The sequence below is a fragment of the Dothidotthia symphoricarpi genome (assembly GCF_010015815.1).
Source record: "Dothidotthia symphoricarpi CBS 119687 unplaced genomic scaffold P153scaffold_13, whole genome shotgun sequence".
Lineage (NCBI taxonomy): Eukaryota > Fungi > Ascomycota > Dothideomycetes > Pleosporales > Dothidotthiaceae > Dothidotthia > Dothidotthia symphoricarpi.
In genome coordinates, this window is record NW_022985020.1 from 251,307 (window position 1) to 268,002 (window position 16,696).

General features: G+C 53.1%; 5 protein-coding genes across 5 annotated transcripts; 3 read left to right on the forward strand and 2 right to left on the reverse strand.

The window, feature by feature from the left end:
• The first annotated feature begins 936 nt into the window (after nucleotides 1-936).
• On the forward strand, nucleotides 937-2,992 carry P153DRAFT_397814 (uncharacterized protein). Its single transcript, XM_033671587.1, has 2 exons — nucleotides 937-1,231; nucleotides 1,294-2,992. The coding sequence occupies exons 1-2, from the start codon at nucleotides 967-969 to the stop codon at nucleotides 2,763-2,765; spliced, it is 1,737 nt and encodes a 578-aa protein (XP_033522309.1). The 5' UTR covers nucleotides 937-966; the 3' UTR covers nucleotides 2,766-2,992.
• Nucleotides 2,993-3,190: 198 nt separating this feature from the next.
• Nucleotides 3,191-5,526, forward strand: P153DRAFT_397815 (uncharacterized protein). Its single transcript, XM_033671588.1, has 3 exons — nucleotides 3,191-3,445; nucleotides 3,494-5,137; nucleotides 5,187-5,526. Exons 1-3 carry the CDS (start codon nucleotides 3,205-3,207, stop codon nucleotides 5,207-5,209), a joined length of 1,908 nt encoding a protein of 635 aa, XP_033522310.1. The 5' UTR covers nucleotides 3,191-3,204; the 3' UTR covers nucleotides 5,210-5,526.
• Nucleotides 5,527-5,533: 7 nt separating this feature from the next.
• P153DRAFT_44155 (uncharacterized protein) lies at nucleotides 5,534-8,709 on the reverse strand. Its single transcript, XM_033673201.1, has 5 exons — nucleotides 7,919-8,709; nucleotides 7,787-7,860; nucleotides 7,406-7,626; nucleotides 6,519-7,352; nucleotides 5,534-6,446 (listed from the first exon to the last, which is right to left on the reverse strand). Exons 1-5 carry the CDS (start codon nucleotides 8,279-8,281, stop codon nucleotides 5,620-5,622), a joined length of 2,319 nt encoding a protein of 772 aa, XP_033522311.1. The 5' UTR covers nucleotides 8,282-8,709; the 3' UTR covers nucleotides 5,534-5,619.
• Nucleotides 8,710-10,711: 2,002 nt separating this feature from the next.
• Nucleotides 10,712-11,494, forward strand: P153DRAFT_376853 (uncharacterized protein; the record flags this gene model as incomplete). Its single annotated transcript, XM_033669700.1, has 1 exon — nucleotides 10,712-11,494. The coding sequence occupies one exon, from the start codon at nucleotides 10,712-10,714 to the stop codon at nucleotides 11,492-11,494; it is 783 nt and encodes a 260-aa protein (XP_033522312.1).
• A 1,963-nt stretch (nucleotides 11,495-13,457) lies between these two features.
• P153DRAFT_376854 (uncharacterized protein) lies at nucleotides 13,458-15,806 on the reverse strand (the record flags this gene model as incomplete). The annotated part of the gene is made up of 6 exons (XM_033669701.1): nucleotides 13,458-13,625; nucleotides 13,679-13,900; nucleotides 13,950-14,923; nucleotides 14,978-15,141; nucleotides 15,195-15,349; nucleotides 15,405-15,806. 6 exons carry the CDS (start codon nucleotides 15,804-15,806, stop codon nucleotides 13,458-13,460), a joined length of 2,085 nt encoding a protein of 694 aa, XP_033522313.1.
• Nucleotides 15,807-16,696: the final 890 nt, after the last annotated feature.

Here is a 16,696-nt window from a genome sequence, read left to right on the forward strand (position 1 = left end):
ATCGAATCTTAATGCTACCTTGATTGAACAGAAAAATTAGCCTTCCTTTTTCTTTACATTCCCTGCATTCCACTCTTGCACTCACTCTCCGCTTGACCTCATTTCACGTCTACGCCCACCGCTTCTCGCACTGCTCACCGCTCCCCCCCACCCCCTAAACATCCCCGTGGATCGCGCACCCTATCCTTTCAGACCGTGACGTTGACGTTGCACAGATGGGCTAGTCGTACGACGTGCGCGGGAGATGGGATGGCGCGGTCGTATGGGGACCCACTGGTACTGTAACGATGGGGGAGGGTGGGATTGGGGGGTGGGAATTGTGGGGAGGGAGTGAGGTGGAGGCGGGAGATGGTTTGGTAGGGGGGTGATGTGTGAAGGCTGGGGGGTTGGGTGGGATGGTGGAAGTACGTGTTTGGTCGTTCTTCTCTCTAGGGCCGGTCTTGGGATTTGTAAGGATTGGTGGTGGTGTTCGTTTTGTGGTGAGTAAATCTAACGCGCGTGTAGTAGGGTTGGATAGATGATAGATTATCTGTGTCAAGGATAGGGAACTGCTAAAATCGTCGTTGATTGCCTACTACACAGAAGACGAGCCGCAAGATACTGTCCAATGCCTCATCTCAGCCTTGGATGTTTCGAACCCTATGTAATGCCCCAATTACCTTGGGCATACATTTCGGTCTTACGACTCGATTATGGTTTAATCAAACATCTCAATGATCGAACCATCGCTCTTCTGGTGTTCTGTTCAATAAAATTTCAATCGCAATTGTTTCTCGGAGTTAGTGCAGACCGCTAGTCCGTCTACTGTGCATGTCTATTGTCGGGAGCTGAAGCCTGCACGGACCTGAGATGCAGGAGAGCAAGCGCGCGTTACTGCTTTTGTTTTAGTTGGGCCTGCTAGCGGAGAGCTTCCTCCACTCGACGTCAACCTCCGCACTGCACATCTTTCAGTGTCTAGAGTCAAGGATGAGCATACAATCGCTCTCGAGGAATAGAGTCCCCTACGATCTGCAGCCTGCCATTCCGCCCGCTCCGTCACTAGTTGCGAAGGGTTCATCGCGGCCGGCAGATCCTCTCTCATCGTCGTTCCTGCGTCTGCCTGGCGAGCTGAGAAACGCAATCTACACATTCGCGTTGGCTTTCCCACATCCACTCATTATCGCTGATGGGAGATTGTATCGTCATGTGGAAGATGCAAATGATGATTTAATCGCAGTTCAAGGCTATCATGGTGAGTTTTTGTTCATCTCTGCTACGCTTCCCGGCTTGAATACGACGTTAAATCAAGTGCAGATCGTGGACATACACAACACAAGAAATTCTTGAATGAGAACTTCAGTAATTGGGGGCTTACGAGCTACGAGCTCGCGCGCGTGGCGCATCCTGGTCTTGGTCTTTTCCTCACATGTCGACAAGTTTTTCATGAGTCGTGCTCTGTCTTCTTTGGTAACAATGTCTTCACGTTTAGCACGTTTCGTGATGAAGACGAAATAGATCATGACGCCAGGGCCACGTTTCTCGACAAAGGAGCAGCTTGGTTGACCAACCTTGGCTCTCAGCTCGCACAGGTGAAGAAAGTCGTGGTCGATATGGGTTCACTTTGTCCTGAACGCTGCCATAGCGCGGATGACGCCATTATGGATTGCGTCTACTCTGATCCACGGATAGGATCTGCCTGTATCGAAATCTTCCCTCTCCTGCGAGTGATTTGGAGTCGGAACTGGCATGGGAATATTACTTTTGCCTCATGCAACAGGCCTACGTGCCCGGACGGCAGTGTCAATCACAGAGTGTATGAACCGACATATGATGAATCAGGTTTCGGCGCTCTGACACAAACGGTGCGCTTCCTTAGAAGGGATGATCTCGATATCAAAAAGGCCATGCCCCTGATTTGTCACATCGCCGTAGCCAGAGACGGACAGCGCGGCGTTGTGATTTTCAGATCGACTCATCGACCTTTCTGCCTCCCTCAAAGTTACTTCAGGCCCCGCATCAAGGGCGCTGACCTTTGGCACTACCATCCTTGCCTCGGATCTCCTCTGATATTCGCCGCAAATGATGATAAGCTCATCACCACACAGACAACGCCTCACTTGCTCGGTTTCCCAAAATACCTGGAAAAGCGCATAGTTCACCTCGTCCTGCAATCGCGCGAAGAGGTGATGGTCAACTTGGACACCGAGAAAGAAGTAGTTCCAGGACTGCTATACATAAGCCGCTTCGTCTACGCCTGGAGCAACAGATTCTACTACACTGCTAATGAATTCATCCTCATCCACAGCGTGTCGATGGATGATCCGAAAACGCTTGCCAACAGGCTCGAGCGATGGATATCGAGCAACAGGTACTCCGCGACGACGCCCATAGAAATGGCGGAAATGAAAGGCCGGAACGTGCGGGAAATTCGCTTCGTCTACACATCCCCCGACGATACATCCTGCGCGTTGACTCAACTTCGAATCGACGTCACGCCTCTGATGCGCCATGCGACGTATCTGGGGAGTGGAACCAGTACGGGGCACGCTGAGATCCATGTCGCCTCCTGGAAGACAGGATCAGATGGTAGTAAGGTGCTGGTAAACCAGGCGTCTTTTGAATTCGGTGCGCTGTTGCGTGCTGTTGGGCGCTTCTTGTCTGTCGATATTGATGGGTGGATTGATCCTAGGATTACGGGCACCTCGGACGTTATCATCGATGGCTTGGGGGCTGTGTTGTCCGCTAGAGCATTTCGTAGCGATTGGCCTCATTCACTACGGAATTAACTTGGAATGACATGTTGAACTGGAGGAGAAACCAACTATCTTCGCAAGTAGTCGTTTCTGCACTTTCTGGGCTGAGACTAGAATAAGTACGATACCTTGACGATTACAGTTTATTCCTGCAAGGTTCAAGGGAGGGTAATGCACTTGAACCCGCATCTATCGTCATTGTTGTGTCAGTTGTTGATTCGCACTTACTATAGAAGCTGATTAACGCAATGCAAAGAAGCAGTACCTGTCTTTGAAACCCATCACTCATGTCATCACATAATATCCTCACGCAAAGTTGTAATCAACAGGTGTACCTGTCATTATGTGAGGCCAACTGTAGTATGGGGAGTCATAAAGACCATCTCCAGATCTGGCTTAGTCTGTCACTAGCCCCTCTATTTCCGTGTTCAGCAACCTCCTCCATCAGGCAACAACCACAACCACATTCACCATGGCAGATGTTTTGCCCATGCGTGTGATGCCTATGGTGTCTCCCATACCGAAGGGTGCTTCGAAATCTGCGCGGCCGAAGCGCATCTCTTTCCTAGATCTTCCCGGCGAGCTGAGGAACTCGATCTATGCTCTGGTTGTCGAAATTCCTGATCCGCTGTTGATCGCAGGAGTTGAACGTCCGGCCCTATATCGTCGTCCTGGAGATGGGAATCATGCTTTGACAGCCTCGGAATCTCAGAGTCAGCCAGTTTTCTCCCCGCGCTTCGTCGTTGTCTAACCTCACTCAGCTCACTGTACTACTGATTGCTACACAGGGACTGGAAGGTTAGATCCTACATGTCTATTGAGCACGAACCATCCCTGTATTGATCTCTTCCTGAGCTGCCGCCAAATTTACCACGAGGTTGCTTCTGTGTTCTTCGTGAACAACACTTTTTCCATCATCCGAGAAACACACTTCCACGATTGGAGAGGCTTTTCCTTCGCGGCTCTTCATTCTTGGCTTCTGCAAATGGGGTCTCAAAGGCACATGCTTCGAAAGATCGGGATCGGTGTCGAAACGCTCTGTCCTGAAAGTTGTGACCAGGAAGACACAATTGCACACAACTTGGACTTGGAGACGCTGACTGTTGATCTGTGGGCTGTTGTGGGAGCCATGTGGAGCTCTCAGATTTCAGCCAAGATTTCGTTACAATATCAACCGCCGCTTCTAGCGGGTAGAAATACTGGTTACCATCACCTTACTTATGATCGTCGACACTACGATTTTGCGGCACTCGAAAGGCTCCTTGAAGCAATCATTCAGGAAGATAGCCTCCACATTCGAAGATACGCGCGACTCATAAGACATATATATGTCAATCCTCAAGGTAATGAAGGTGTTGTCCTCTACGTGTCGAGCACCAAACATGAGTGCGACGATAAAGGGTGGGATTTCAGACCCTCCCGCTATCACGCTTGCCTGGATAACCGTCAGTACTTCTCAATAGAGTCGGGTTCAGCAATTCGGATCAAGAGGCATCATCCGACCTTGCTCACTTTGCCGGGCCATCTACGTAACGATATTTTTGGGCGCGTCCTCTACCCTCAGGGCATCACCCACGTGGATGTGGATACAACAGGCCCCATTGCTCTTGTTGCGCCAGGTTTGCGGTTTGTGAACAAAGAACTATACGAGAGTTATGACATAGGGTGCTTCTGGTGGGATAGCCCTCTCGTTCTCAGTACATCTGTAGACTGTGACAAACCGTCTTCCACCAACTTCGCCGGTCTTCGTCGTTGGTTTTCTGCTGGAGCTAGTCAAATGTTACCCTATCGCGGACGAATAACCGCTTCAATGAAGAGTACGCCGGATATCATAATCCACTTGAACGTCCAGGTCCCAGGTCTATGGTCATCGGTAAAATCGCTGGAGGCCAATGCCAATCCGAAATGGGAGTTGAAAAAGCTGAGACTGGATATCCGAGAATTGATACTCGTTACGGCCCATCTTCCCGCATTCATGGCGCGTAATCGTACACAGGATCACCAGCAAGTAACCATTGAGCTTGCAATATGGAAAGCAGACCAAAAAGGGAGAAGCCAAGTACGCGCGAAACATGAGTTCTCGCTCTCGGACTTACGCACCAACGTAATGCGTGGTATAGCCTGTCTGACCGCAGTACATGGACTAGACAGGAAGGCACAATGTCCGCAGATTTTCATCAACGGATATGGCGAGGCTGTGGGATATTCATGTTGGCGTTCTGCGGTCTCTGCGTACGATGTGCCACCAGTCCCGTTCAATATTCTCGATACGGGCTTTGATTGGGATTCGGCATTGGAAGAACACAAGAGGCCCTATAGGTTATTTGATGGTTCCATAGCGTGTTACGCTGACTACCTGTGGCGTGTGTTCACAGGCGGAGATCCTGATGAGTGCGCAAAGATGGGTATGTATCTATCTCGACGCTGACGGTTGAGTGCTGCTAACGATGATAGTCTTCTGCCTGCGTGAGGATTGATAACCATGGGCCAATTGTGCGCATCATGTCTTTCAATTTGATCCGATCTCAGTGTTCGGGTTGAGGCTCGGCCGATAGAATGCGAAATTGCGAATAAACCCAGACACACGACAAGGAGTGGGTATAGTGATATAGCTGTGTTTATGCACGTTCAGTTTATAGCAACACAGATCTTTGGAATAGACATGGAGCTTGTAGACGATGATTTCCAAAAAGCAGATCAGTATGCGAAACGCCATCGTCAATCAAGCTTTATACATTATCTACTACTCGTTGTGCGGCATTATCTTTCCGACAATACATATTAAGGACTACCCAACCACAAGCGTAACCTCCAGATCATCCTCTTACATGCTTGCCAACTTCTCCCATCTCCCCATGAACACTCGGCTACGCAATCTCTCCGCATGTCAGACAGCATCGCGAAAGACCCGACACAGCCAATCAACTGAAGATGTTGCGTCTATACCTTCGCGAAGTCCTCTAGCAATGCTGTCAACATACTCCACGTCCGCATCCGTAAGCAGTACGTCTCTCCTTCCATAGATCGACACAAGGAGCGGTTCGTTCACCTCGCGCCACGTCCTCTCAAACGGCGTCAAATCGTTCCAATCCACATTCTGCAAATGAGTTCCTCGGCTGCGAGTTTGCTGCAGCAGTTCCGTGATATGTGCTTTGGCGATGGCGCGGTATGCTTCCGCTATGGATGTTGATGCTGTTGTCAGTTCAGGCGATGAGGTTGCGCGAGAGACTGCCATGGGAAGCTCGTCGGTTTCGTCTTGCATGGACGGGATGGGAAACGCTGCTATGATTGAGGCGGTTGAAAGACGCCGTGAATTCTCAGACGTTCTGCCCGTCCTGAAGGAGTTCTGATGCTTGATGCCTGTGTAGTCCTTGTGAGTGGTATGAGCGCCGACACTACTGTTGTTATCTAAGAACGACCGAGGTGGTAGAGGGAGTAGTGCGGAGCGCCCCGTTGTTCCCTCGGAACGTCGCTCAATCCTCTGAGGTTGTGGACAATCTACATGACGAGATTGAGAAGGGTATTGCTTGACAGCCGTCGTCAAGCTGGGGGGCAACGGTATCAGATCGTGGGGCCCCGATAGCGTTTCGGAGTTACGGTCAAGCCCCGAGAAAGATGTAGATGTTGTCTTGGGAGACGTTCCAGTATATCGAGCTTCAGTCACAGGGGAACAAGGAGACGGTGTTCCTTCTGTCATACGCGTCGGTGCAATTGCTAGGGACACAGGACGAGTCGAATTCAGTATGCTCTCTGATATAGAGCTAGCTCGATTGCGGTTTGACCTACCTTGAACGCGGGAAGTCGGATACAGATGAGCCTCGCTCTCGTAGCTACGAAGCGGAAGCGGCCGATGGAAGTTGGGAACGTTATCCATAAGGCTGGGGTGTTGCATTGAACGACGAGCTTTCAAGGTTGCGCGGCGTTGAGAAGGAGTTGGCGCAGGGTCGGCAACGGCTGGATTAGGAGGTGGGGCTGATAGAGCGTACGAGTATTGTGCTTTATTCTCGCTGTCGCTTATAGATGAGGCTGATTCTAAGATCGAGATCTCGTCACCCAGATCAGTGTATGAACGCATTGCGCCAAAGGTCTCATCGTTCGCGCAGTTCCCATTCTCTTCGTTCTTGTGAATAGTCCCATCGAATTCGTTGAAACTCGAAACGGCAACTCCATCCGACCCATAGCTCGAGTCAGACGCAATGTCTGCAGTGTCCAGTTCGAAAGAACCCCCGCAATGTGGATCACAGGGATCGGCGAACGGATTCCTTCCATGAGAGCTATGACGAGTGTTCTTGCTGCCTGTTTGTGTGATGCTGAGGAGCTTGCTCTGACGGAAGCCTAGTTGATCCAAAATACCAAAGACATCGTCCGTTGTAGTATCAGTCTTGATACCAACCTCGCTACTGGCCACGAAAGAACCAATGGGTGACGGCGAGAGCAGAGGATGAGATTCCATATCTTGAAACATGGTACTAAATCGAGGCAATGGCGGTAAAATCGAGTCTACGCCGCGATTGTGAATGGGCGAGGAGACCGATCTTAGGATATTGTATGATGTTTGTGCAGTGCTACTTGCTCTGGAACTGCGTGATCGGAGGGTGAGTGGCGCTGGTCGATCAGGCGCTGGTAAAAATCAGTGCTGGAACAAATATATGACGGGTATACTTGAAGCTCACTATTGGGCGGGTAGTCCTTGTAATCACTGTTCGAATGCGATACTGAGTTTGGGTGAGCTGCTTCTTCGGTGTGGTGCTCTCGCTTCGCACGAAGAGGCGGTGCAAGCGTATCAACCCCAGAGGTGAGCGGTGAGGTGATGAACGTATTGGAAGCAGGCGATGTGCGGCTTGGAGTTGACATATTAGCTTGCAGTATGATTGTTTTGGCAAACTTTGGTTTCCTGTACAAAAAGAGGTCAGACAGTGGTCTCGAAAGTTGTGCAGCTGTAGTGATTGAGAGCTTATCGTGCGTGGCTATGGATGGGGGAGTGTTGAAGAGTGCATTGATATGCCTCAAGCAAGCCATCGGTCTCATGCACTCCCGAACGATGGCAGTCGTACCTTGGCCGAAGACGGCATGTGTCCTCGAGGAGCTTGCGCAGATGTCGATTGCCAATCCTGTCGATATTGTACCCCTTCAGAGCCCTGTCAGTCTTTAAAGTCATGGGATTTTGTGAGGCTCTTGAAACCGACCTGATCTAGTGATAGCTCCCGAACGTACTCCTTCGCCAGATCATAGTTTTCGTTCTTTTCCTGAACCCAGTACGCAAATAGAGACAGATGGACGTCTGCAACAGTCCCATCGTAAATCTCCCTCGCTATCTGTCTGATATCGTCCAGCGTCCACATGACGTGTAGTGACAAGTTGCGCTGGTGTTGAGTGCCGCCTCCACAGACACTGGGAAGCTGCTCATTGTCGATATCAGTCTCAGTCGCAGTCGTCGACCGCTCCACGTGTTGCTCATGATCTGCCCTGTGAGTTTGCTTGCGCTTCTTTTTCGTAAGGCGCTCCGTTGACAGTCGAAGAGAGGTGGGTAATCCACCAAATCCGACCATTTTGAAGAACGCGTCCTAGTAGTCTCAACAAATTTTGCAATGATTAGGCTAAATCGAAGAAGCGAAGGTAGTTGGCGGGCGCGGTTGACTTGGTGTGCTGCCTAAGTCAAGAAAAAAGGGAAGGCGCGATCATCACGCATCGTTATCTCGCGCAAGCTACGCGACGAAACAAACGGACGCAACTACATTGTAGGTGAAAGCAAGTCAAATCAACTACAGCCTGCTTCGAGTGGGAAATGTGCGGGATTCGAAGAGTGAATTCGACACAAATTGCCAGTGAAACGAACAACTATACAAAAGACGATACTACGAAGCCTGAACCTGATCAGAGGTACGACTGGATAAGGCGAGTTAGAGAACATAGAGTAATGACAAACTCATCATAATTATAGGATATAGGAGATGAGCTGCTCGTGTCAGATGTCTTGTTCAAGTTTCTTCCACAATCTGACAACCGTCGGATTTAGGGGGTAATGCGTTTTTGGTTTCCCTACACTTATCACGCCATACGTCGTCGAGCGGCAACATGAGGACCAATCTGCTATCAGACCTCTATCCCTGCTTTCCAGCTTTTGCCGTCGCCTTTGTGGTTGTCGCATCGAGGGCGGAAACATGCAACCGTATCACTTTACAATATAGATCCACTCGCATACTGGAAACGTATATATCGACAGGAACCGTGTACAAGACAATATTGTCCAACCGAGATGAGCTTGAACGGGATTGTGATTTCGAATGCAGGATCGATCACAGCAAGAGGAAACTTGATAACCTTCGACCATATGTGGGCCTGAGCGCTTGACACGCCGTCTAAATGCTTGTGCAGGCTTGTTTGATCGAGTTCAATATTAGAAGGATACTGTTTGAACTTCGTGCATTGTAGGGATGTACCCGACCTCAAGCTCCAGGAAAGACACGTCAAGTCGCAAGAATTAGCGGGTCTGCAGAACCAGCGAGACGAAAAAGGGAGCTCCATGAAAATCTGATGGAAGATACCTGTCGTGGGGTTTGGACAACCTCAGACCAACAATATGTGGAAACTTTGTTTGGCGGAGTTAGCCAGCGGCCCCACCCACGCGTCGACACCGGTGCATCTCGCCTCTGCACACGCAGACTCTTCACAATCCTTGCGTGTGCATCTCGAACCTTTTTCAGCAACTGACGCGCTCTTGCGCTTCCAGGTCACAATCCTGCACTGTCAATATATCTTGCGGCGGGTCGCAAGTGACCCTTGCAGAGCGGCCCAATTCCCGCCTCGCGACCTATCAGACACCAGGTGAACGCTCCACGAACTCACTGTGGAAGTTGGATTGTTTTGCAGTCATCTGAACTGCTCTACCCGTGATCAGCCCGTGCCACACACCCTCTTCACAGCGTCTGCTATCTGGCGTCATAAGTCTCAAGCCTACACGACAAGGCGCGTCAGGGGTCGAATGATCTCGGCTAGGTGACCAGATACCCGGGTCAATTTCAGCTTCTTCGTGCTGAGCAAGAACTTCTCCTGGAAAAACAAACTGGAGGGGCACCAGATTGACGGCGTGTACACGCCAGTACTTCCCTCTCTCGGACACCGATAAAGTCGAATACCGTGGATCGTGCTTCTGATAGGCAACAGCTAGCTTTGGGGGGGTAGGATTTCGCCTCTCGAGAAGGATGGAAAGGTACTCACCGGAAGGTTATTGGCCATGTCCTTGCAGCCAGTTAAAACGCTTCCTTCCTGCTCTTCTAACTTTATAGAAACGGCGGACGCTCTCCGGCGAGGCTAAAAGTCGTTCATCCCGGCTCACAACGGTTGGCGTCCCCGGCCTTGCAGCCGCTGTGTTGCGGCGTAGACGCCAACAACCTGTTCACATCCTCCAATGGGAGCGCGACATAGACGCCACCTCTTCACGTCCCAGCCAATCACTACATCTAATGATACGATTCCACGTCCTCCACACCTCCCTCAACTCACGCGAGAATAGAAACCCGTTTCGCGACCTCGACGCTTGGCTCCATCTTGCAGGCAAATACAACGCGTTCGGTCATGGGTGGGCGTTCCGTAGCAGCCATGCCGACAAAAATCGCTAACGATCGTCGAGCATCATTCTCTAGCACGCATTGTTGCGGCGCGGATGACGCATTTGTGGTGCTTTCATATAACATACATGTTGCCTGCAGGCCTCAGGTGGGACCGTCTGTTTGCGTGCATTATCGTCTGCCTTTCGTTGGGAGTGGAGCTGCCTCTTTCCTCTTTTGTTTTCCCTTCCCCACTCTCTGTTGCCTACTTGATGTCTAAGCAGCCCTGCGCCTCTCCCGTCTTCTGTCTGCCTGCCGTCTTCTTCACGAGACTTGCTCACTCAAACGTTGTGTTTCAGTCTCATACTCCCTTTGCCTGACTCTAGGCATCTGAGCCTTTAGCAACTTGTCGAAAACAACGCCGTTCTAACAATGACTACACTTCGCCTTCCATCCCCGACTTCAACAGGGCTGTCTTCGAAGAGCAGCAGAAAAAGCTTCTATCTTCCACTCACAAGCCATGGGTTGCCTAAAAAGCCTCGTGATGCGTCGCCCGCTCGACCACATCGGTTCTCGAAACGGGGCGTCATCTCACCCCCATTGAGCCCCAGATCACCAGGTCCCAGATCGCCGCCTATGTCCGCAAGGTCGTTTGGTACCTTCATCGACTCTGAACCATCTACCCCTGCATACTCACCAAGGATGGAAGATGCCTGGGATAGCTCGACGTTGGTTGTCTTACGGCCAATGTCCTCTTCTTCGGCGCCTTCTACTCCTGCAGAGCCGACGTGGGACATGGTGACGTCTGCTACAAAGTCTACAACGTATAACACACAAGGACCAACAACCAAGACACCGGAGATCTCCACACAAACCTCGCTGGCTTCCCATCCCTTCGCGCGTGCCAACACATCTCCAGAAGTCATCAGAAGCAAGAAGGTTCTGAACATCAATATAGTCAGGCCAAACAAGATCGCGGAGATCTCGCAGGAGGAGGTCCAAATGCCTGTTGAAGAGAGTGTCGATGACGGAACCACCAAGCCAAGCGAGGAGCAGACTGCACAGCCCAACGCCGCCCCATTCGGCAAACTAGCAACAAGAATGAAGTCGCTACTACGTCGACGAACAACAGGGGATAAGAAGAAAGAGAAGAAGCCAAAAGAGTCACTGCCGGAAATCGACCGCATGGAGGATGTACATTGGACGGAGATGTAAACGAGTTCAGATTGAACAACAAGGAGGTCGCGTTATGCTTTCATTAACCACGCACATAGTCCGTTTTTTTCCTTTGTAGGACTTTCTTCTTATACCCGATGTACGAGGTACACGCAGTTTTGCGTTCCATTCTCCTAGCTCCGCTCGACACAGCCTTGCTGCTGGTCATCATCGATGTTTCTATCGGAGTCTTACGTATATTTTCACATCTCTCTTACAAAGTCGTGTGGGTAATAGAGTAGCTGGATGCTGCAAGTAGATGCGTATAAGCAGTGTCACTACGCTTCAGCTTTGTCACTGATCCCAACGCATGAGGTGAGGTACATATCACTGCCATCATACAAATAAACCTAATGGCGCACTTGCTCCCAATACCACAGTCGGAAGAATCTGCATATACCCGACCCTCGTGTGGAGGCGGAAGACTGCCGTGATGGAGGAAGGTAAGCCATTCACCTCCAGTGACCTGAAGGATGCACTACACCGCGGCTCAGTCCCAACACCCCAATCTCGCCACATGATCCAACCCCCACCTCACCGCGCCGCTTCCACAGCACCGGATCCAAACTCAAACCCAAACTCAAACTTAAACTCAAATCCACAAGCGCCACCAACAGATATGCACTTCACACGCACTTCACGCCCAGAAATGACGGCTCCACGCAGCATCATCACATGTTCCACGGGAGCTTTGCACATGCCAGTCGCCACTGCCCTACTTCTCTCAAACCTGCATATTCCTACAGCACCCTTGTATGGCTTGGCGGATCCGTGACTTTGGGACGCTGAACACTGCCCCGTAGAAGCATAGTGTTTACTTTGTATACTTGACATGCTTCCGGGCTTGAGTTGGGAAAGGAATGAAAGGTGTAAGGGGGAGGTATCTACACGAAAAGCGAGGGTATAGTGAAGTGTGATGAAATGGAAGGTCCCTGTTCTGACTAGCTAGGTAGTTAGTTATCTATCTTCAAATTTGCTCCTCCGTGTGGTGCAGAGACAGCCTGGAAGGGTGGAGTGCACATACATACCCAGCCACTATGGCCCAAAATGCAGACAAACATGTATTCACGCGTAGACATACACACACACACACACACACACACACACACACACACAACTAAGACAGCAAGCAACCCACTCAACAAAAAAACCAACCATGGTATATCTAAAAAAAAAAAAAAAAAGCGAAGCCTATCATCTTAACCATACCCCTCTTCCTCGATCCAATTCACTCTCATCGTAAGAAAATCCCACCACAACCACAACCGCAGTCACAACACATCATCCTACACGATACATGTCCCAAAAAAACGGGGGGAGAAGTGGATACGACCTCCGCGTGCGAAAAACGTTCGATACAACAACAACAACAAAAGCCCAAGCGAATGGCTTATTCTCGCAGCCTCAAGAACAGAGCAGATACAGAAACTCTCAAGCCAAAGCAGGAAGAACGACGAACCAAGCAAGCAAGCAAGAGAAAAGAAAACGCCAGACCAAACGACACATTAACATTTCAGAACTCTCCCAAAGAAAAAACAACGCGCCCTAACCCAACCCGACCCTCAAGATAAACAACCCCTCCCATCTCCTTACACGCCGCTCCAACCCTCCCCTTCCCCAGCCTTTCTTCCGGGTTCGGCAAAAAAACGAAAACAATAAGAATAAGAATAAGATCCTCACACCCAGCCTCCCTCGAGAAAGAAAGACAAACACAAAAAAAGCGAACGGGTATATGAAAAATGATTTTTGTTGTGCGCAACACCATCACCAGCAGCATCACCGACCGCGCCTTCTTCCCTGCACACCACGTCGCAGACACGCAGCCCATCAGTCACACCACCGACGGCACGATCTCCGGCACCGGCGTCGTAGCGACCTCAGGCAGCGTCCGCAGCCAGTCCTCGATCGACGGGCCCATGCCGTGGAGCGACGGCGGCCAATCCCCAAACGGCAATGGTTCGTACTACAATTCGCCGCCCCCCGCCTCGACGGGGTTGCCAAAGTCGAATTCGGCGCCGAGGCCGAAACCGCCGCCGCCGGCGTCGTCGGTGTGGAGGAAGGAGTCGAAGTCGAAGTTTTCGAGGGCGCCTGAGTCGTCGGTGAAGTTGAAGCCGAGGTCTAGGCTGTTGGGCTGGGGTTGTGTTAGCTTGGATCGCTGGTTATCAGGGACCTGCGTGTACTTACGTCTTCGATGTTGCCGAATGGGGGGATGTTGTTGTCCATGGGCTGTTGTTGCAGTGGGAGGGGTTGCTGTTGCGGTTGGCCGTTTGGCCCCTGGTTGAATGACTGCTTGTGCTGTGGCGTGATGGGCGCGACTGGAGTCGATGCTGTTGGTGTGGGAGCCTCCTCGCCAGCCGAGGCTACTGGTGTGGCACCAGTGTTGCCGCCCTTTTTATTTGTCGGCTTCTACGATGAATATCAACAGTGGTCAGGAGTAGGGGGGAAACAAACTGACCTTGTTATCTTTGCCGCCTTTCTTCTTGGGCCCAGCCTTGTTCCCCTGATTTGGTGTCGGTGGCGCTTGGTTAGACTGCGAAGGAGACGGTTCGGGTCGGGGGGGTTCGTTGGTGGGTGCTGGAGGCGGTGGCATCTGGATTCGCTGTGGATTTTGGCCCATGACTCCCATTGGCTGCTGTGGCATCATCCCCGGCTGCGGTGGGCCACGCCATACACCGTTGGGCATAGGACCCGCTGCGCGCATGGCAGCCTCCATTTGCTGTTGTGTTAGTTGCTGGCCATTGACAAACGGGCCAGGATGCGAACTGGGCGGCCTCATCATGGGGTTGTTCTGTGCTCCCATCGGGAAGAACTGTGGGGGCATTCCTGGGGGCGCCAGCTGTGGGTCAAAGTTCATGTTAGGAGCCGGTGAGTTACGCTGGGGCATGACGCCTTCTGGCATGGGCGAGGTTGGCAGGCCCTGCTGGTTGAGTTTCGGTGTCCCTCGCTTGATCTGGTCTGCTGGGTTGGGCGAGGGGCCCGCTCTGCTTCCTTGCGGCGACATGTTAGGTGCAAAGCCTGGCCCGCCAACGGCATGCTGATTGGGCCCGGACATGTTGTCCTGCTCCTGACGTGCCATGAGCAGGCGCTTCTTATTCTGCTGCTCGAGCAACATCAGCTGCATCTGGTAGTCCTGGAGCGCGTGGTTGCCCTGTGGCGGGGCTCCGGGGGCGTTGGCGGGCATGCCGGGGCCGGGGCGCGAGGGGTTGCCAGCGAACATGTCATGCTGGCCGTCCAGGCCCTGCTGGTTCATGGGAGAGCCCTGAGCGCCAGAATTCATAGCCTGGGGAGAAGCAGTGTTATTGAGTGCTACTCTGTGTTGATTGGCCAGACTTTGGGCGTATACCTCGATGTTCTTCTGCTGCGCGTGCTGGGCCTGCTGCGCGAATTCGTTGAACTGGCCGCCTGGCATGTTGCCGGCAATCATTCCGCCTGCGGGGGTGCTGCGTCAGCCGTGGTCTGGGAGTGGGGGGCGGCGGGGCTTACCTTCGACGCGGGCGCGCTTGTTCGGCGACGGGGCGTTGTCGTTGGAGCCGGGCGACTGGGGGTTCTGGCCGTTGATGCCCATGCCGGAGCCGTCGCGCTGCATGTGGGCGGCCATCATGGCGGGGTTCTTCATCTGGCCCATGTTGGCCATGGGGTTGGCGTTGCTGGCGCGCGTTAGCAAGATGGGGCTCGGGGGGCAGGCGGCGCGGCCACGTACGGGTTGCGGCTGTTCATGGCGGCGGCGCGCTTCAGGTCGTTGGAGGCGACGCCGTTGGCCATGTTGGAGCGCATCATGTTCTGGTACTGGGCGTTCATGGGGTTGGTCATCAGCATGCGCGAGTTGCGCTGGTCGTTCTGCATCTGCGTCAGGTTCTGCGGCGTGTTAGCGGCGGGCGGCGTGCGGGCGCGGGTGCGTGTGGCGGCTCACCCGGGTGTGGGCAATGTACTGCGAGCTCTTCGAGTTCAGGCCGCGGATGCTCGTGGCCTGGTAGATGTCCCAGAACTGCACCCACCAGTCGAGCAGGAACGAGTCGTCGGCCAATTGGCCCTTGGGCAGCTGCGGGTTGGGCAGGTCGTCGGCCGACTCGTCCATGGCGTCGACGCCGTTGGCGCGGTTGTTGGGGCTGGGCTTCAGCGGCGGCGACGTGGCCATCTTCATGTCGCACTCGACCATGGCGCGCGCGAGCCGCACGTGCTTGTTGCGCAGGAAGTAGTCGTAGATGTACGTGTTGAGCTGCTCGCGCGGGTCCATGGGCGGGCGCTGCGGGCGGGCCATGTTGCCCATGACGGGCGTGCCGTCGGGGCCGCCGTTGACACTCATGGCCGCCATCTGCGCCATGTGCTGGTTCTGCATCGCGCGGCGAGGAGGCCGGCTGCGGAGGGCGGGTGCCGGGGACGCGCGCTGGCTGACGGGGACGCGATGGGGCCCAGGGGCGTGTCACGGCGTGTCAGGGCGTGGCCGGGCGTGTCGTCGGGGGCGTATCGAGGGCGTGTCGGTCGTCGCGGGTCGTGTCGGGCACTCTGGTGCGAGAGGACGTGTGGGCTACCGCAGCATGGGACACGCCGTCGCCACGGGGGTGTTCGGAGGCCGGAGTGGAGCGCCGATCTAGTGTTTGCTCGAGCCTGGCGAGGATGATGACGCGCGACGCGGGCAGCAGGCGGCGATGGAAGGCGGTGATGAAGTCTGGGCGGCGCGATGGAAGGGCGGCGCGATGGTCACGGAATGGATTTTAGTTTTGCGATGGACGACGTAGAGGGCTCAGGCGTTGCTGCTGGCGAGGCTGTCGAAGGCGCTATCTGACGGCAATCACAACCACAACTGCGGAATTGCGGCGGCGCAATGGAACACGTCTAGAACACGGGCAAAAAGAGTGAGCAGGATGGGTGCGAGGGATATGTTCGCGGTCATCCGCTTTCGCAAGAGGGGGAACGACCTGCCAAGCCACACACGCACGTGACAGCAGCCCCCGACACGGTTCCACCGCGCCAGACGTCTTGGATACGACCTGCACGGCGGGCGTCTCGTTATACATACTTCAGAATCGATATCCCGTCAAAATGAGCCCAGCACGACGAGCCATTGCTGGTGATTGCACCAGTCACCTGACATTGTCCATGGATGCTATTGGCCGCGAACATGGCACACCATCATCGCCTCACTCCCTCGAGATCGCCAGTGTTGAGTCCGTATGATCTGCGATGGAGTGATGCCAGACTTGA

Coding starts and splice junctions, on each gene's coding strand:
- P153DRAFT_397814 (XM_033671587.1), top strand. CDS start 967: ATGAGCATACAATCGCTCTCGAGGAATAGAGTCCCCTACGATCTGCAG. Junction 1,232..1,293: donor CGCAGTTCAAGGCTATCATG/GTGAGTTTTTGT, acceptor AATCAAGTGCAG/ATCGTGGACATACACAACAC.
- P153DRAFT_397815 (XM_033671588.1), top strand. CDS start 3,205: ATGGCAGATGTTTTGCCCATGCGTGTGATGCCTATGGTGTCTCCCATA. Junction 3,446..3,493: donor GACAGCCTCGGAATCTCAGA/GTCAGCCAGTTT, acceptor AACCTCACTCAG/CTCACTGTACTACTGATTGC. Junction 5,138..5,186: donor TGATGAGTGCGCAAAGATGG/GTATGTATCTAT, acceptor TAACGATGATAG/TCTTCTGCCTGCGTGAGGAT.
- P153DRAFT_44155 (XM_033673201.1), bottom strand. CDS start 8,281: ATGGTCGGATTTGGTGGATTACCCACCTCTCTTCGACTGTCAACGGAG. Junction 7,861..7,918: donor GGGAGCTATCACTAGATCAG/GTCGGTTTCAAG, acceptor AGGGCTCTGAAG/GGGTACAATATCGACAGGAT. Junction 6,447..6,518: donor TCCGACTTCCCGCGTTCAAG/GTAGGTCAAACC, acceptor CTGTGTCCCTAG/CAATTGCACCGACGCGTATG.